The sequence below is a fragment of the Grammomys surdaster genome, unplaced genomic scaffold (assembly GCF_004785775.1).
Source record: "Grammomys surdaster isolate TR1022 unplaced genomic scaffold, NIH_TR_1.0 125979, whole genome shotgun sequence".
NCBI lineage: Eukaryota > Metazoa > Chordata > Mammalia > Rodentia > Muridae > Grammomys > Grammomys surdaster.
The window spans coordinates 1,151,190-1,170,631 of record NW_021620795.1 but is presented as its reverse complement, the minus strand read 5'-3'; the positions used below and the strand labels follow the sequence as shown (position 1 = coordinate 1,170,631).

Here is a 19,442-nt window from a genome sequence, read left to right as displayed (position 1 = left end):
CCAGGACAGAATTCTTCCAAGCCAACACTCAAACCATTCCACTGTTTCTGTGTGTGCACAGACCAGCAGGATAGGGTGGTGGTTTAAAAACCAAAGCCCGGGGATGGAGAGAGGACTCAGAGCTTAAGAGCATTGCCTGCTCTTCCAGAGGTCCTGAGTTCACTTCCCAGCAACCACCTGGTGGCTCACAACCATCTATCATGAGATCTGGTGCCCTCTTCTGACCTGCAGGCATACATGCAGGCAGAAGGCTGTATACGTAATAAATCTTAAAATCAAAAAAATAAAGACCGTTCCCTCAGACCAGTCCTTAACACCCACAAAACAGCTAACTCACCAGAACCTTCGTTTTTTGTCCATTTATTTAGAAAAAAATTAACATGAGCAAATGAGATACCTCAGTGTTACAACAGAGTATAGAAATGTCTAGCAATAATCAAATAATTTGATCTTTAAATACAAAATAACCACATGAACACCTAATATACAGGTTTCATCTGAATACATATTTATTAGATAAATATTAGAGGTCACATCATCTAACTGCATACAGCTCTGCAAGACTAGAAATCACAATTAGTTTTTTTTTTTTCTGACCAGTCAAAAGTATGAAATGATTGCAGTGTACATACGATGTACAAAGACAAGGGCGGGTTCCGTGGACGTCACTTCAGGCTGCACGTGTGGGTGTGGATGTGTGTACATGTGAATCACCTGTGATCATGATATCAAAAACTTATACAAAGTATATGAATTTGGTTACAATTTTCTTCTGAAATCCCCGTTTCTCTTCATTGTTTCCATAGCACCCTAAAAATACACAGGTGGCAGGGCTAGGACACGGAAGGTAAATAGTACATGTAGGTAAAAATAAGAACAAAAAAGGAACGAAAACGCCTCTGCACACAGGGTCAGTATATTACAGGAGACAAGGACGGAGTCACGAAGGCTAACAAACAGGATCTAGTATTCCACGTGGGATGGAGTTCCAAGCCTTTTGCTGTTTTTCTTTTTCGTAAAATAAAAAACAATACACATTCCGGGAGAAATGAATGTATCTTGTTGACATGTCTATTTCTCATTTACATATGTACACACGTCCCTTGAGTTGCCGCTGCTCACACTGCCTCGTCTGGATTGGTCAGGCCCGGGCGGGCCCATTGGGAGCAGACCTGTAGCTCTCGGGGGGTTTAGGGCTTCCGTTAGGGAGAAAGTATTACGAATCTTTTAAAAAATAAAATGGCTACAGGATACATGAGACATGAATAAAGCTTCAAACCAAGAAGATGAGGGTGATCGCCTGTGCGGGGCCTTTCCCATCTGCGCAGAGACTCCCAGCCCGTTGACTGGGGGCTGGTAGACGCCTATGGGTGGGTTGCTCATTGTGGTCAAGTGGCTTGCTGAGACCTCATGACTGAGGTTACTATGGCTCCAAGTTGTTGTCAGAAAGGACTGAGGATCTTTCCAGAGCCTAGGCCTGCCTCTGCTTATGGATGTCACCTTTACCTGCATCTGTCACTACCAAGGCATGGCTCCAGCCCCAGATGTCATTGTACCTCTCTCAAACCCCGGATGAGCTCCGACATTTCTCTGGAAGGAGATTTTCCCAGAGTGTGGGCTTCAGGCTCTGTGGTGAACTTGCTGGTGGGGCCCTTGCCTAGGAGGGAGCCTTAGGAAATCAGCCTCAGGTGTGAACCGAGCGATGCCAAGAGAGGCTGGGGCTACAGGGAGTGTCTAGGCCTTTTGCACTGGAAAGCTGTGGAGAACCTGGACATGCCTTGACAGGAACTAGCAGGGACCCCAGGCTGTTCTGGGGCACAGTATCACGGCAAGAAGCAGGAACTTGTGAGAAAGGCATTTGTCAGTCTGAAGCTGAACAATCCGTACGGTCCTACAGAGCACGGCCATGTGCCAGGACACAGGCACTGGGTAGGGACAGCCACATGGTACCTGGTAGAGTGTTGTCCCTATCAGCTGACTGAGAGTGTTTCTCAATAGTGGCTGCCTGGTCTCCCAACTTGAGCATGGCCGCCTCTTCTGCTCCTCTCTCATCTGTACAAATAGCCCTGGTTGTTTTTTGTTTGTTTTTGTTGTTTGTTTTTCTTTTTTTAAAAAAAAGGACTCGGGTTTTGTCACTGAGTCAAGATATTTTAAAAACACCAGCAAAGGCTATAACCAGGTCATGAAAATGTTGAATATTATCAAAGACAATACTAAAATATTCACAAAGATATTTACAAAAGCGATTCTTAAAATAATTGATTTGCATACTGAACACACTGCTTGAAAAAACCTTAACAACAAGACAAAGGAAGAAGAGGGGTGGGGTGGTGGCAGCTTTCCTTGTGCCGTTTTTTTTCTTTCTTTTTTTTTTTTTTCTTTAGGGTGACAATAAGTCAACAGTTAAGGGTCACCTTTCTGGTTCAATCTATATCAAGAGTGCCAGGGAGCACAGAGGAAGGCTAATGAACGATGACAAATGAGGATGCTGGCAGTGGACAGGAGGCAGGAGAGGGCCCTGGGTGGCAGCATCAGAGAAGGGAGCAAAGAATTTACAGATGGCATTCATGTGAGTGGACAACCTGGCATCACGATAGGCCATGAGGCTCAGAGGGACACAGACCAGCCTGGCACAAAACAGGCAAGTGACAAAGCCAGCAGGGGACTCTAAGCTGGGTGGAGTGAAAAAGCAGAACAGGACCAGAGGCTGCACTTGCTGGGTGAGCAGGAGTGTGGAGCGAGCTCTGGGTGGAGGGAAAAATACAAGGAATGACAGGCAGCTACACAAATGCCACAATATGCCTGCCAAGATATCCTGGTGCACCCAGCAAGGGTCTGGGCTGGAGACGGGCAGCCTTGAGCCTTGAGAGAACCTGCTGGGCCAGACTGAGAGGCTTGGAGAGACACAGAGGCCCTGGACTGCTGCTGTAGAGTCCAGTTTCCCGGGTTCGGAGAGCATGCTGCTGCCCTGCCATGTTCCCCTACAGCTGTCTGGGGAGAGGAGTAGAACCCAGAGGGAAGTGGGTCCCATGGAATAGTCTTGGAGAAGGAAGTATGGGCAGGAGGAAGGAAAGAGAACACAGGGGAAATGGTTTGCTTGGTGTCCAGATGTAATCAATGTTCCTTTCCTTCCATGACTTCAGAGCTTCCCACTGAGGTCATTTAAAGCAGGGAGTGGCTTGGGGCAGAGCTGAAAGGCTTTGGCTGTTTCTGTTGGACTCTGGCTGGCATCTTCCCCTGTCCCCTAATAGAGGGCACATTTTGGTGTGGTGAACACTTGTGCACACGCTGTCTGCTCTCCACAAAGCACGGCCCTGGTCTTAGTTGAGGAGCCTTCTCTGCACTGTCTTGGCTCCGGGGAAGGCCCTGACCTGTTTCCTGCCAGTCCCTACACAGGTATGGCAAGCTTTCTCAGACACAGCACTTTGTCCTTGTTCTGCTGAGAGAGTGTTTACAGGGGACCTTGGCTTAGAAGTCAGAGGCCAAAGCCATGACCCCTGGCCCTGAGGGATTGTTCTCCTTCCCAGAGGGGTTGTGCTTTTCTGTGGTGTGTGTGTGTGTGTGTGTGTGTCTGTCCTTCCTCACTGCTGCAAACTGTCACCACTCCTCCAAGGCTTGTCTACTACCCTCGCCTGGAGGCCGGAGCGCAGGCTTCTCTCAGATTCCAGTCATTTGAAGGAGGCTCTGGGCCAGGAGGCAGGGATAAGGTTTAAAAACATGGAAGAACTTTGGGACACTGGAAGGTCGGTCGTCTGGAGTCAGCACACATGGAGGGACCTACGGTTGCCATTGGCATGTCTCTTGCTGGGCCTGGATTCCCTCAGCTTGGGTTTGTCTTCCAGGAGCCGTCTTCAGGCTTGCTCTAGGTACAGGTCCTGGAGCATTCAGGCAAACAGGACTGTAGACCCACATGGCTTTCCCTGCCTAGTGTGCTCTGCTCAGCTGTCAGCCTGAGGTCCGGGTGTGGGAGGCCTGAGCATAGGCTCCTGGGAGGAAAAGTATGTAGGGCAGATGGGGTAGGAGGCAGAGTGGGGAGGGATGGCCCCAGTGGAGAGTGGCCTTCAGTTGTTCTCAAAGAGAGACAGGAGGTCATCGTTGCTATTGCTTGGAAGGTCGGGGGGGTCCAGGTAGGAGAGGAGCTCATCGGGGTTTGTGAGTTCCGGCAGTAGCTAGAAAAGAAGAAGCCTCGTTGAGGTGGCTGAGGGTGGTCCAGAAGGAGTGAGGGGTCTCTCTGGCCTTCTCACCCCCTTCCACTTGCCTCCTGGGGCTCTACCTCAAAGACAGAAAACTAATAGTGTCAAGTGTGGGCCTGTTGGTTGACCTCACGACCAGTGCATCTCAGCTGGAGCAGACATGCCCATACTCAACAAATGCCAAGGCCAGGGAGACCCACCAGGCTGACCCCTCCTCTCAGTGTCAGCCCCATGGCAGGTCAAGGGTTGGATTCCTTTTGATTGTTTCTCTGTCCTCTCAGACCCTACCAAGAGTAGCTTTGGGTCACACAGCCTGCTGGTGTAAGCCATCTGGCTCCATCGATGAGCACAAGGCAGGCCGTGGGTGGTCCCCACGGTGCCCTAGACTACTCTCCCAGAATCTTAGTGAGTTTGTGGCTGTCTGTACTATCCTGTCCCTATGGTCCACTGTCCCCACTCCCCATGTGACACCCTTGGAGTATGTATGTCACAAAGGGGCAGAGAAGCTCCTGAATCTAGAAGCATCCCTCAGTCTGGCTAAGGGAGGAGAGTTGGGTGAAAAACCAAGACATCTGCAAACTGAAGATAGCACCATAGTTCTCCCTGCCAAGAGCTCTCTGATGCCACGGTGGTGAGTGCTGACAGCAGGGGCAGGAGTCCAGTACCTAGGGATGGGGGCTGGCTATAGCTTCTAGCTCCGGAAGGGGGTACAGGCAGCAAGTGTCCAGTCCCAATCTTTCTGTGATCCCCACCACCCCACCTTCTACTCTACTGAGGTTTTGGAATGGGAGATCCTTGAGTCTCAGCTGCCCGTTTTGACCTGGTCTCCCCTGAGTCATGTCCTTCCCCCACCATCTTCTGTCATCCCACATGGAGACTTCTTGGAGTGAGCAATGGAGCAAGCGGAAGCAGGGAATGGAGACACACGGACAAGGAAACTGCAGGCAGACAAGACCAGCAAGACGATGGTGGGGTGTCACTCTTAGCTCTTCCCCTGCCCAGGCCAGAAGGTAGATACAGAAATAGCAAGCTCGACATGGGGGTGTGAGGGAAGGGATGGGAAGAAGGGCAAGGACCCTCTTGCACTGTCTTCAAGGCTTTGACTGGAGGAACTCTTCAAGGGCTTACTAGAAGATGGGTAGGACTGGGGAACAGGACTATCGGGCCAAGGAGCTGATGGGTAGGGGTGGGGCTTGCACAACATACCCCCATATGGGGCATCCTAGTGCTAGACTCAGGGGAGACTGGCTGGGGCCCATCCACCACCCGCCCACCTTCCACCCGGGGCCTTGAGCCCTTAAGTACCCCCCTTCTCTTGGGAAGGTCCTGGTGCCAAGCCTGGCCCCAGACCAAGGTGTGTGGTGACCCCAACTTACATCCAGTGAAGGTTCCGGCATGTCGGATGCTCCCTGTGCTCCGGCCTGACCCTCTAAGGCTGAGGAGGGGTTAAAGGTCAGGTCGCTGTGTGGATGGTTGCTGGGAGCGGCCTGTGGTGGCTGCCGGGGAGGCTGGGAAGGAGGAGGAGCCCCACTGTGATGTAATGGAGGCCCTGCCTGGCTGCTGGGGTGTGGTACGTGCAAACCTTGTTGTATGGAGGGATGGGGCTGGTCAGAACTGCCAGCGTGGGGCATCTGTGGAGGAGGAGAGAGCAGGAGAAAAGAGAGGTGAGGTGACGAGGCACAACGACGGGATGCCTGGAGAAAATGAAAACCAAACAAACCAGGAAGTAACGGACCCCAAACGAGAGCACCCTCACAGAGAACAATGATCTGCAGTTGAGGGGGCGGGGTAGAAAAACAAACAAAAAAATCTGTCCTCTCCAGAAACCAACAACCACGAAGGCTGTGAAGGAACAAGTGGAGAAGGCCTTACTCCTGCACAAAGCCTAGGAAGGGCCTTGAGCCAGGCACAGACCAGAGAGCCTCCCACCCCCACACTGTCACAACAAACAACAGCGAGGCCAGAATGGACAAGCAAATGGACGTGTTTCTGGGAAGCGGGTAGCTGCTGGCAGCGTGGTGCAGGCCCCCGAGGGCCAGGGCAGTGCAGAGCAGGCGTGGACACAGCACGGGCAGGCGTGCAGCTCCCCCTGGCTGGCAGTAAAGAGGAAGCAGTTGCTTTGCCTGCCTCCCTCTCGGGTGAGGGAGGTGTCATCTGGTGTCCCTCATCTGGTGTCAAAATGGCAGACCAGAGAGACAACCTGGCTGGCTAGGGGCATTTTAGGGTACTGACTTCTCCTTGATTAGCAATGGGCTTCATGCTTGGGGTGGCAAGGAACATGGTGGGTTGACTCTAAAAGGTTAGCTAGAGAATTCCTCCCTTTTAATTTGGGCTGTGCTGGCTGTGGGTAGGTGGGTATAAGGGTTTGTATGTAACTCTGTGCCTGGTGAATCCTGTTTGCTGTTTCAAGCAGATGCTTCAAAGCTTAAGGCCTGAAGCAGCTCTGTACACCTCCAGCAAAGGCCTCAGCCTGCTCTATACATTTGAACAGGGCCACCAGCGCCCTTATATACTGCCAAGAATATATCATTTTGGTGACAAAACGCTTCCTTGGTCTCATCCATTCCTGCCCCATCTCCATTTCTGGGTTCTTCCATGCTGGGTTGGCGAGCGGCAATCGCATCAGCCTTCATCTCCCAGACCCCGGTTCCTCTTTCCATTTCTGCTAAAAGCTGCTCCCCAAGTCTGCTGTGATCTGGTCTCTACCAAAAGTCCCGGTATGCCCTTTCTTTGCAGGGTGCAGGGCTCTAGTGTGACACCGGTATTAGTGTTCCTCAGTCTGGGTCCTCAGGTGACCCCCATGTGGCATAATATAAATGGGCTGGAAGACAAGGCCACAGAGAGGTAAGAGGCCAGCCAAGGGTTCCCACTTAGCTCATAGCAGCAGATGCCCCATGGCACCCACCCCTAAGGAAACACGGAGGGACTTCACACCCCCATGAGCAGCTCAGCTCAGGACAGACATCTCAGATCCTATGATATAGCTTCTCCCCTAGACCTCAGCAAGAGTGTCTCAGAGCTCAGAGCACTGCTGTTGTATCTGTCAATCTGCTGCCTAGTGCAGAAGAAGTCTTGGGCAAATCAATGCTTGGCTAGAACCTTCTAGACAACCCTGGACTACATGAAAACACTCCCGTCATCTGCTCAGCCAGGGCCAGGCTGCTTCTAGATACAACAAGGTAGATACACCAGGAATAGACCTGGGGTTGTCTCTCCATGTGATACAAATGCATTGCCAGGTCTGGTTGCTTTCAGTGAGATGAAAGCTGAGAAGGAAGCAGGCATGCCTTCGTAGAATTCTGGGGGAAATCTGAGCTTGACTCAGGTAGAAGATGAACCAGGAAGCAAATAGCTTGGTTTGTAAGAGAACATATGGCTCTCCCTGTGTAGCATCTTCCAGGATTAATGGGTATGAGGACTGGAGGTATACAGTATATGTGGGGTGATGTTGGTGACTCCTAGCGTGGAATGCTGAGGCCCTGGAGAGCTTAGAGGAGGAGATCAGTGGCTCCAAGTGGAAAACTTTACAAGGCAGAGTCAATACGTACTTTTCTTTCTCTTCCTGTTATGTTTTCTTTGAGGCAGGTTCTCGAGTATCGGAAGGCTGACCTTAAACTTGCTATGTAGCCAGGGAATGACTCTGGACACGCCTTCCTCTATCTCTGAGTTTTGAGATTGCAAGTGTGTACCATGGCCTGTTTGCTTAGGCAGTGCCGGGGAAGCACCCTACCCAACTGCGCTGTATCGCCAGGCACTGTACTCGTTCTTAGTGGGAAATCGGGGATGTGAGAGATGAGAAGGCTCCTGTAAGTCTCCTGACATAGGTCCTCCAACCCCACTACTAGGCACTGAGGAAACTCTGGACGTTTTCTGGCTGGTAGTCTTATCTGTGCTCCTTCCCATCAAGGTGAGAGGCCAACATGGATCTCAGTGTCCCAACCCCCACTGCTCTTCCTCCATCTCAGCTCCTTAAGAAGGTGTGCTTTGTGAGCACAAGGCCCAGTGTGCTTATTTATTCTGACCCAAGGATCATTTGCTATGCTACACGGAGCATGACAATTGAGTGTTCAAACACAGGAGGGCTCAAGAGGGTGGCCAGGTCTCTTGCCACTGTTTCCAGAGCCACAGGAAGGGACGGCTTGTAGTTAGCTCTGGGCATCTTACTCCACGGAGGTGTCCCCTGTCATGTGGAACATGTCAATAAGTGGGAGACAAGACAAGGAGGGTAGGCAAGCCCTCAGGGAGGTCAGATGCCCTGGGACCTCCGTTTTACAGGTGGTGGTGAGACCCTGGTGAAGATTCAGATCCCCAGAGGCTAAGTGCTTGAGCATAGGAGCTAATTTCAGGTGGCTGGAACCACAGGTGTCAGTGGAAGAGCAGAAGTGGAGCTTAGTCAGCCTCTCCCTCCCATCTGTGCCCCTGAATCTAATTCTTCAATTTTCTTTTCACGAGGAGGGAACCAGAGTACTCACATCACAAAGATCCCAAAGGAAAACCCTCTGCCCGAGTCAGCCCCAAAGGAGGCTGGGAGTGAAGCATGGGCAAATAGGAAGGTTGAGGTACAAGTTGAAGGTACTCACAGTTTCCTGCATGGGGTGACTGAGGGGTTTCTCGAGGGCGGCCATGTTGTTGGGCATGTCCGGTGGGTGGGAGAGCTGGGGGGGACCATGCATGAAGTCGTTCATGGATGTCCCTCCGGGATTCCCATGGGGGAAGTCAAAGTTGCCATGACCCTGGTAGTTGTTTCCTGAGATGAGAATAAGATGGAGATGGGGAAGAGGTCACCCAGAGGGAAGGTGGCCACCCTCAGCTAACAGTATAAAAGCCAAATTCTTTCCCTTCCTTGGAAGAGGCATGGCTCCTGAAGCATTTGCTTTTGGCTATATAATGGAGCAGCCATGCCTTCATCTCACGGGCTGGGGCACCCCACATGTGTGCTAAAGTCCCCAACCCCACCCAAGATGTGTGTGTTGGTCTACTGTTACAGAAGAGCAGAAAGAGGTCAAGCCAGCAGACATGGGAAGGGGCTCAGCCTGAACCTTTAACAGGAGCTGCTGGGCTTGGGCTGCTATCTACTGGGGCCTCATTTCCTACCAACCCCAGGCCCAGAGGCTGTTCTGCTCCATCCAAGACCACCAGGCTCTAGGTGATAATCCAGCCCCTCCACCTCACACTCCATGGTGATGGTAAGACACGGAGACTCAGAATGTTGGGGCCCTTGGCACAGGCTGTGGGACTCCAGCCAGCAAACTAATGACTCAGGCCTACTAATCAATCACCTGGGCACCTTGGAGACCTAAGATCATGGATCTAAGTGACAGGGCCACCACCCTCAGACAAAAGGTGGGAATTTTCTAGGAACAAAGTGGATCGAAGCAGGGATAATGCCTTACGTCTGGAAAAGCCAAGAGTGAGACCGAGTGATAACAGACTGGGTTAGCCATGGCTGGGCCACCAGTGCCTAGACTCTCTCTGGGGAGGGTGGAAGAGCCAAAAGGGCGGGACTGATGACCTGGCAGAGCAGGCTGTGCAACTTCTGGGCTTGCACCATTGTTCTCCCAAGTCTAGTGACTGGAGGGTGTGTCCATTCTTCCTCTTCTGTTTTTAAGATTTATTTTTTATGTGTGTGAGGGAAATGTTTTGCCCACATGTATATATGTGGTATGATGTGTGTGCCTGCTGCAGGGGGAGTTCAGAAGAGGTTCTGGGAATTGAACCCTTCTGCAAGAGCAACAAATGCTCTTAACCAGTGAACCATATCTTCAGCCTCACCCAGCCTTTCTTCTTCCATTCTGTACCTGTTACCATCAGCACAGAAATCTCAAGTCCCCGATGGACCCAGGCTGTCCTCTCCTTCCTCCCTCCCTCCCTCCCTCCCTCCCTCCCTCCCTCCCTCCCTCCCTCCCTCCCTCCCTCCCTGGCCAGCATGACATTACCCACCTTGGCTGCTGTAGTCATTGGAGCTGGTGCCCCCAGGAGGAGGTGGCAGGGGGTAGGGAGATGGGCCAGGGCCCAGAGCGGCGATCATCTCCATGACGTTGGGCATGATCATCTGGCTGGGGCTCATGGTTTTGAACCGCTTTGAGGGGATGCCATCAGGGTCATCCTTGATGTGGAGGTCTGACTTGATGGGTACTGGCCGCCAGCTGCACGTGGGGTCAATGGTGACCTCTTCAAACTCGGAGCTGGTGGGGAAAGCAATGGGGGAGGAACTGAGGCTTAGAGTGTCTAGCTTTGGAGACAAGAGGCCAATGTCTACACTCCTCCTCTGTGTCAGAACTGTCCATATGACAGAGGCCTAGAAGAGCTGTTTCACATCTTGTTTGGTGAGGTGAGAATATTGAGGCTTAGAAAAACAAGTGGTTGAGCCTGGGGCTGCTGGCCCCAAGACACTCTCCTCCCCCCAAGATGAGTTTCAGCACTGCCTGAGTTCTGTCTCATCTAGGATGTATTGGACGAACAGGAATTCCCAAGGTCAATCTGCAGATTGGTGGCTGGCCAGCAAAGTACTTAGGACTGTCTACATCTCCCCTCTGGACAGGCTGCACCTCCCTAGTTGAGACTATACTTACTGTTGGATGGCATTCAGGATCCCCCACATATACTGATCCACCTCCAGACCCTCGAGCAGAGCAGTTTTACTGGAAGAAAAGAACAAAGGCTTGGTCTTTGCTCCTCGAGGCAAGACCCAGCCCGCCCATCTCCACTGTCCTGCCACTGCGGATACAATGGAGCCACAGAGTGCAACACAGCAGTGAAATCCAAGACCTAAGCTTCTGTGGGGGCTTGTTTTGCCTGAAGGGTAGGTAAAGCTTCTAAACGGCCCAAGAAGAGGCTAGAGGGCACCTCTGCTCTGCAAAGTGGGTGTTGCTTACTTGCACACGGGACACCTCCAGGTCCCTCGCTCACAATTCAGTTGGAGGTATGACTCCAGGTCAAAGCACTGCAAAAGTGAGAGACAGAGAGATAGGTAAGATCAGGACCGACAGAAAGCACCTTGCTGTGGCTCTGGACCCTTAGGAAGACTTTAGTACCGGAGAAGAACTCTTCTCTTGCTCACTCCACAGAACCACAGAACAGCCATGCTGTGTCCACCACAGCCTTCACAGATCACTTCCCAGTCCTCAAAGAAGCCTTTCTGGACCCAGTCCCCCAGCCAGATGTCACTGCCTTTGCCTCTTACTGAGGCCAGGACCGATGTGGACTCTGGCATTCAGTCCCCTTAGTCCATCCCAGGGACCCAGGGTAACTGTTGATCAGCCTGTATCAGACAAAGCAATCACATCACATGTCCACACCTACAAACTCAGAGGGAGGCATTCCCGCCTGTCACTCGGCTCACAGTTTGGTGGATGATGATGTTACTGGCCCTGTCATCCTTGCATCCCTGTTGTGGGACCCTGTCTTGGTCAATCCCTACACAACCAGTTTTTGCTAGTCTGGGTTGCCTCTTTCCTGAACCTGCTCAGGGCAGATCCCTAGCTAGCCTGTGGTGTCTAACCAGTACTTTCTGCTGGCCTACAGTATCTGACTGTCTATTTCTGCATTACTAACCCTCCCCAGGACTTCAGAGATGGGCCTGAAGGAGAAAATATGACTGAGAGAGCAAGTGATACTGGCTGCCGATGGCCACAATGTCCTTCAGGCAGCAGCCTGCCCCTTGTCACCTTGCCCACGCTGTACAGCCTGACTCCAGGGTGCACTCCCTGGGACTGCTCACCTGTACATGCTTGCAATCGTGGCCTCGAGCAGGCAGCTGTATGCGCCGGAATGTGATGGGGCACTTCAGAGACACCTTGATGGCGGTCTGCTCCACGCCATCCTCCCCATTGAGAGTTGTGTTGCCCGAGGAAGCAGCCACACTGCTGAAATTCCGCTTGACTATGAGATAGGAGGCAGAGGGTGAGGGCTGGGTGTTCTACTGAGAGGTTGGATCTCAGCAGCTCCTGAACATGGCCTGGATTCCCCCACCCCTACATTCCACATGTGATGCATGCAGTGTGCACGTGAGGGAGAAAGGACTGAGGAGAATCCCTTTTCTGAAGAACCAACCCCACCCTTGATAGGAGCAAGAACTTTCTGCAAAGCTTGCAGAAACTCAGTCTGGTGCTGCTCCTCTGATTTAACTGGGTCAGCAAAAAGCCCCTCAGGCACATTTGCACCTAACTCTGCAAGAGTGGGAACTGAAACCAGACTGTATGGAGGTGTTCAGGAGCTTAAGGGGGAAGACACCAAGGACAGAACTACAGGGAGGAGGGACAGTACGTCCCACAAGAGGTGTTCCAGAACTTGACAGCCTGGGGCATCAACACCTCTTGAGGCTAGCCCTGGCCAACCTGTCCCCACCCACTCAAACTCACTTTTCGTGATGCAGTGTTCTGCAGGCAGTAGGCGCTTCTTGAGGAGGCCCTGCAGCACGGAGCGCACAGAAGGCCGGTGCACCAGCTGCAGCACGAAGAGATGGGACTGCAGAGAGAACAGGGGGACTCAGTGAGGTCCACAGTTCCCATACCAGCCCCTGGCTGAGCCATGACCTAGCCTCTCTAGGAGAGGGTATCCAGAAGGAAGAGGGGCCTGCAAATCACAATGAGGTTCAGGCCTCTGGAATGACTGTTTATGCTCCAGGCTAACATGGTGAATTTTCAATAGAAAAGCCACCTGGCTGAGGCTACAGTACATATGGCACCAGGACTAGAACCTAGCATATTTACTGCTCTCCTGTCCTTTCCATTCTTCTTGTCAAGTGAGCCTATCTGTGCCATCCCTCCTCCAGAATGCCTTCTAGGACTGTGCATCCCACCCCTTCCTGCTGTGGCTGTGCAGCCTCAGGAAGCATCCCCAGCCTGTAAGCTTAGTCTCTGTGGCCTCATCCACTCTGAAAAGACAGACAGGACCAGAGAGTTTCCTTTTGGGTCCTTCAGAGACAGCAGCAGAATAAGGTAGACAATTTACTTCCCTGTACGTATCCCATGGAAGCCCTGTGTCCCAGCCTCTGATTTCTAGGGACAGGAGGAGAGTTCTGAAGTGGTTCTAACTCATATGCACTGGAGGGATATGTATGTGTGCCTGTGTATGCATGTACATGTGTGCATACATTCTCCCTATAGGACAACAGGAATCCATGTAACTCCACATTTAGCAGAGGTGGGTCTTGGAGTAGGGGGAAGTGGTAGGGATATGAAAATTTCATGCAAATCAGACAAGAATAGATTATAGCTTTGGCCAGGCCAGTGGAATAGGGGAACTCGTGCCTGGGGTAGCACCAAGAAAAAAAAAGGAAGCCCAGTAGAGCAGAGCATGAGGGGGAAACGGCTGAGTCTAACAGAAATGGTCAGAGCACAGCAGCTTAGATCACTTTGGAGAGAGACAACAATGACTGTCCCAGGGTCTGGCTGGAGACTCAAGGGAGGCCGATGGTGTGTTCCCAGCCCCGTTTGGCCCACTCTACTCACACAGCAGCAGGCGGTGACAGTGATCTGGATGGTGTTCCGGCCAGGCTGGCATACATGCTTGAGGTGCAGGGGCTTGTGGGAGGTCTTGTTGTCTCCCCGCTCGATCGTGAGGGGTGTGGCGTTGACGCTGACCTGCACCGAGGCTGGCCAGTTGGTGTTCATCTGCCGGTCCTCATGATGGTAGCACTTGAACTGCAGCTCCAGGTCTGACCTGGGGTGGGCAAGGTGGTCATCAGCCTGCGTTCCCAGGGACTCCACCCTTTGGCCACAGCCTTTCCCTCTGTCTCACCCTAGCAGCGTCTCTCACCTAGGGTTCTTAATGCTGTGACCCTTTAATACAGTTCCTCATGTGGTGATCCCCAACCATAAAATTATTTTTGTTGCTACTTCATAACTGTAACTTTGCTACTGTTATGAATCATAATGTAAATATCTGATATGCAGGATAGCTGATATATAACCTCCAGACGGTTGTAACCCACAGTTTAAGAACCACTACCCTCGAGACTTTCCCTTCCTACAAATACAAATCCGTCCTAACCTCCAAAGCCCTTACATTTACATATCCTACACTATGGCAGCCACATCCACAGCCCTGGCTGCCCTGCCTGGCTAAGAGTGACTCCTCTTCCCAAGGACAGGGTCAGAAGGACAAAAGGACAGATGTTGCTGGACAAGACCAGTAGCAAGGCCCATCGCGACCATCTCCAGGTAGAGGCAGGAGCGCCATCTTTGGCCCATGTTTGTCTGTGTGCCCAGAAACTTCAGGCCTCTTGCCTTACATCTTAGCTCCTGTAAATTGAATGCCACCCAGTTTTGCTTGCAACAGTCAGCCCACTGATTGTCCAAAGCTGGATGAATTCAAACATGCTGGGAACAGAGGCCCACTTCTGGCCCCCGAGGAGGCTGTACTGGGATGGGGCCTATGCCAGGGCTTGGGTGAGCCTTGTTTAAGGACCAAAGACCTAGGAGGGGTTTGGTCATTTAGAAGCCTCCAGTTCAAGTGTTAGCTCTACTTCTTGCTGTGAGAACTCACATTCTTTAAAATATTCCTCTAGCCTCAGTTTCCCCGTCAAATCAAAAGGAAAAGTATTGCCTCCAAGATCTTAGAGGTCATGCGCAGAGCCTCCTGGCCCAGGCACTCGAGCACAGTCCTATGGGTAGGCAGCATCAGACACTGGTCACCCCCTTGCAATCTATAAAGACTGGTGAGCCAGCTGACCTAGCTTAGCTCTGCTGTTCTCAGCATTCTCTCTTCACACTGGCAGCTTTGACCTGAGTCATCTTCAGATAGATGTTTTCCCCTTCTGCTAACTTATCACCTTGAGATAGCCTCTTCCCAGCCCATAGGGCTCTGCTAACCTCCTCATCCTCCAGAAAGTCCAGCCAATTCTTAGGGCTTGGGTGACAGCTGTTTCCAGCTGTTGATGCTTGGCCCCACTCCTGTGAGTCCCCTGTGACATTCAGGGCCTTGCCTAGTCCAGGGCCCTGCCAATGACACTGAAAAGGTGACAGGAAGCTGCTGCCAGCACCTGCACAGGACCATTCCAGAGCCTGGGGTAGGAAGTCGCCATGCAGGTCACCTCACCTCCACATCAGCGTCTGGTGAACCGTGGGCCGCAGGTGGAACACGTGGTTGCTGACGGCCAGGTTGTGCTCCAGGCGGAAGGGCTCCAGAACCACGCCATCCCGCACGGGGAATGTGAGCCGTAGCTCATCATTGTGGTTGGCTAGGAAAAGGCAAGGAACATATGAGTGGCAAGCACCCCAGCCTTACAGGTGCTGGGGCTGGAGAGGGACTCTCACCCATGGGACACTACTTTGGGAAGCATGCTCAAAGAACTCACATGTGGGCCACAAGCCACAGAGAGTGTGGTGTGCCAAAGCTCAGGCTGGGAGCCTGTGGCCTCCTCCAGCTCAGCTGGTTCAACCCACCCTGCAATCCTGTTTCGCTGGCCTCTCAGTACCTGAAGATCCATACTCTTCTGGAGGCCAGGGATAAGGAGGTCTATGGACAGTGCAGCCCCACACCAAATATCACTGGGATTGGGGAATTCTTGTCCTGCCTTTCTGCATAACTCCCACCTCAGGTAGCCTAGCTTCTGAGCCCGCTGATCCTGCCCACTGAGGGTGGAGTCAACTGAAGAATAGATGGTATGGGTTCCTCACCTGGGGGTGGTGGCAGAGCGCTCATATTTGGCTTGATATCAGGAGGGAAAGGTGGCTTGACATCTTGGCTGGGGGACAGATAGGGAGGTATGCTGCTCCCGGGAGTCATGGGGGGTGTGGGGTTCCCTGGAACGGGTGAGTGAGGGTAATTTGCCACAGGAACTGGCCTGGGAGGCTGGAAAAAGATATCAGAAATAGGTTATAAACTCACAGAGAGGTAATGGGTCAAGCTGTGGACATATGCTATACCTGTGCCAAGTGCTACCCTAGGATTACCCCTCCCAGCAAGGGAGGAGAGTCATCAGAGGACTCATACTCTCCTACAGGATTCTGCTTCTGTTGGAGGACAAGAGGGACTGGGAAGGACCTTGTCCCTTATTAAAGTCCACACCACTGAGGCCCCTCAGGGTCAGGTACATTTGTGGCTTCCCACAGTCAAGAGTCAAAGGGGACACAGAGGTCCAGTGTGCTAGGGACTTGTGTAACCTACACCAGGAGGAAAGAGCAGCTGGCCTCTCCGAATTGTGACTCTAGTCCATATTCCTTGACCCTGTTCAGGGGAAGAGTACCAGCCACTTTCCCCTCACTGTCTTTGTCTGGTTTTCTGTAGGGCCCATGCTTGTCCTTGGTCACTCATTAAAGCAGTGGACTCTAGGTCCTGAGCGTATCTATATCTCAGCAGATGGCCAGGAAAGTGCATCCCCCACCTGCGGACCCCTAAATCTTGCAGAGATGCTGGGGTGGGAAGGTAAGGGGTGTTTGAGCCTGCTGATGCCTGCTGAGGGTCAGCTGGACTTCCTGAGCCCTCACCCTGTTGACGCTCCCTTGGCTGTAGCTGCTGTAGCTGCTTCCAGAGGAGAAGGTGTTGTTCTGTCCATTAAATTGCTCTGGCTGTTGAAATGAAATAAGGCAGAGGAGTGAGCAGAACAGCCCCAAAGCCTGACCCCCTTGGAGACACGAGTGTGCTGGAGAAGAGGGTACTAAGATGGAGTCTCTAGGACTAGTGTGGAAAGTGGAGGGGTCTGAGCTTTGCTTCTATTGTTCACAGGTAACATTTTAGCAGACAGATTCCAAATCAGTTACAGGTTGGTTGCTGAAGTGAGCGCCCTTGAGCAAAGATGGCAAACAAGCTGGAAGTCTGAACGACTGAGGGGCTTTCCCTTCTGAGAATGTGTCTTGCAGCAATGGAAAAGGTTAAGGGCTCAGAGATCTTTATCACAGCAGCACTTTAAAAACGAAAAATGAGAGACAAACACAGGAGAAGGGTGAGCTAAGGTGCTACCACCTCCATGGGTTGCTAGGCAGCCATTGAGACAGGGACAGAGACATTCTATAAGCAACAAGCATACAACATATGTAGGGGGAACAGGCTCAAGATTACAGTGGTGATCATTCTTTGTCTTTCAGAATTGTCTCCTCTGCCATCACTGTCCCATGAACTGTGAAGGAAGGAGAGGAAGGCTACCCATCTGAGCCCAGACACAGCTGAGAACCCCTAGAAAGCCAGGACTATCCCCTTGCCTCTTGATTCCTACAGGAATACAGAGGATCAGAATGCTGCTGCAGGTAGGTTAGATATGTGGGTGCCTGGGGTGCCCTGAAGATGGTACTCACCTTGTAATACTGCCCCATGTTGACTGTGGGGGGTGGGTACTGCCCGGTGCTGGGTTGGCTCGGCATCCTTTGTCCGGGGTAGTTGGGAGATGTGAGTGGCCTTGGGGGGTTAGGGGTGGGGTACTGGCCTGGCTGGGTAGGGAACTGGCTGTTTGGTCCATATTGCTGGTTTCCATAGTTGGGCTGTAGGAACAGAGAAAGGGTAGGGGTTGGTCATGTGAGTACATGGTGATGTACTCAGATGCCAGGTCTGGGTCCAGCTTTTTTTTTTTTTTTAAGATTTATACATATATTATCTGTATGTGTACTATGTGCATGCCTGTTGCCCGTGAAGGTCAGAAGAATGTATCAGAATCCTGGAGTTAGAGTTATGGATGGTTATGAGCCATCATATGATCCTGGGAACTGATCCTGGATCCACTGTAAGAACCTTAACCACTAAGATGCCTCTTCAGCTCCCTAGCTCCTCTTCTTAGCTCGGTGGTCTCCTACACACAAGATGCCCTCTCTACCTGTCATATGAAGAGAGTGAACCAGAAAGTATGGAAAGCTTCCACTTGCTGGGACATCCAGGGATACTACATTCTGCATGTCCAGACCATAGGCCACCATTCCATGAAACTGTTCTTTTGGAAGCCTGTGCCCTCAGAACCCCATGAATGCTCAAAGTATCTCAGCTGTATCTTTGAGGGGTTCAATCCTAAAGTACTCCTTTGCTTCTCCCAAGTGCTTGTGTGTGTGCCACAATGTGTCAGGGAGATGCAAGTCACAGAATTTGTTTCCGAGATGTGACAAGCCCCGAAGGAGAGGTTAATCTCAATAGCACTGTCCTTACATCCTACACTGAGCAAACATCCAGTGTTCCATTCTTAGCAGTGTCAACTCACTATACAGCTGTGGGAGAACTAGTCACAAGGGGTAAGGAGCACGACAGCCCCTCCTGGAGAGGTTATTGAGAAAGGAGACAGCGCCACCTCCTGGTGTCTTCCCTATCTGAAACAGTGTATGATCCAAGGCTACCTGTGACTTAGGTACCCAGAACATGGTGTTCCAGAGTCAATGATTCCTTTGATGCTTACTTAAGAATATTCCCTGTCTGAGTCTCTTACCCTCTTCAGCACCTGAAAGTACTCATCAGAGTGGGCTGTGCTCAGGAACTTTCGATGACTCTCATGGTGGGGGCACAGCTGCTTCTCTGGGCCACAATGAACTCTCACCGTGGTGTGAAGTGGTTGGTACCTGCATGTTCAACCAGGCTACAGGAGTGTTGTAGGGGACCAAACAACATGGTTCCAGCCTGAATTAAGGTGGTACCATTTTTTGTTTTGTTGAAACAAGATTTCTCCCTGTAGCCCTGGTTGTCTGGGAACTTGCTCTGTAGTCCAGGCTGGCCTCGAACTCCGAGACCTGCCTGTTTCTGCCTCCCAAGTGCTGGGATTAAAGGCTTGTACCACCAACGCTTGGCTAGGTTGTACCACTTCTAACATAGGATGAGCACGCTACCTAATGAGGTAGAAATCAGAGCTCCCTGACAGGGACCACCCAGCATCTTACAACCTGGACCAGCCTGGAAGCAGCAATGCTCTGGGGAGGACTCCTTCAGTACAGGCAGAGGGCTTGGCCTCAATGCAGCACTTTTAATGCGCAATTCTTCTGCTGCTTCATCTCAGATAAGCAGCCTGAGGCTCAGACATGCATGCCCAGCGCAGCCAATGATCTCTCAGGAGGTTGAGGGTAGAGGGTGTTTAGAGTTACAACTGTGTGTGTGACGCTGACAGTGAAGCCATCAGCTTAAGGCCCCAACCCAAGGATAGCCAGGGCTGGGAGGGGCCTATGGACCTTTGAATTTCTCTCCCTGAACTATTGCCCACTAGGTTGAGGCTCAGGTCTTGAGTTGGCCTCGTGGGTGTATAGGAAGCACCCTAGCACCCTATTCTTGAGTCTCAGGCTTAAGACACCCATACCAATTATGACATCATCCAACCTCTGTGTGAGTGGCTGCTGAAGGGACCTG

The 19,442-nt window shown here is 51.8% G+C and overlaps 1 protein-coding gene across 4 annotated transcripts in view; it reads right to left on the bottom strand.

The window, feature by feature from the left end:
- Nucleotides 1–344: 344 nt before the first annotated feature.
- Nucleotides 345–19,442, bottom strand: part of Zmiz1 (zinc finger MIZ-type containing 1) — a 202,025-nt gene continuing 182,927 nt past the window's right edge. For 3 of the 4 annotated variants that reach the window (XM_028754124.1, XM_028754125.1, XM_028754127.1), the window contains 13 exons: nucleotides 17,429–17,611; nucleotides 16,625–16,705; nucleotides 15,815–15,989; nucleotides 15,234–15,375; nucleotides 13,646–13,856; nucleotides 12,554–12,659; nucleotides 11,914–12,074; nucleotides 11,069–11,136; nucleotides 10,766–10,834; nucleotides 10,134–10,378; nucleotides 8,774–8,940; nucleotides 5,570–5,824; nucleotides 345–4,169 (listed from right to left, as the gene is read on the bottom strand). In XM_028754124.1, coding sequence (XP_028609957.1) covers nucleotides 4,062–4,169; nucleotides 5,570–5,824; nucleotides 8,774–8,940; nucleotides 10,134–10,378; nucleotides 10,766–10,834; nucleotides 11,069–11,136; nucleotides 11,914–12,074; nucleotides 12,554–12,659; nucleotides 13,646–13,856; nucleotides 15,234–15,375; nucleotides 15,815–15,989; nucleotides 16,625–16,705; nucleotides 17,429–17,611 — 1,971 coding nt within the window. In that variant the 3' untranslated portion in view covers nucleotides 345–4,061. The remainder of the gene's footprint in view (nucleotides 4,170–5,569; nucleotides 5,825–8,773; nucleotides 8,941–10,133; nucleotides 10,379–10,765; nucleotides 10,835–11,068; nucleotides 11,137–11,913; nucleotides 12,075–12,553; nucleotides 12,660–13,645; nucleotides 13,857–15,233; nucleotides 15,376–15,814; nucleotides 15,990–16,624; nucleotides 16,706–17,428; nucleotides 17,612–19,442) is intronic. The other variant, XM_028754126.1, reaches the window with a different exon arrangement.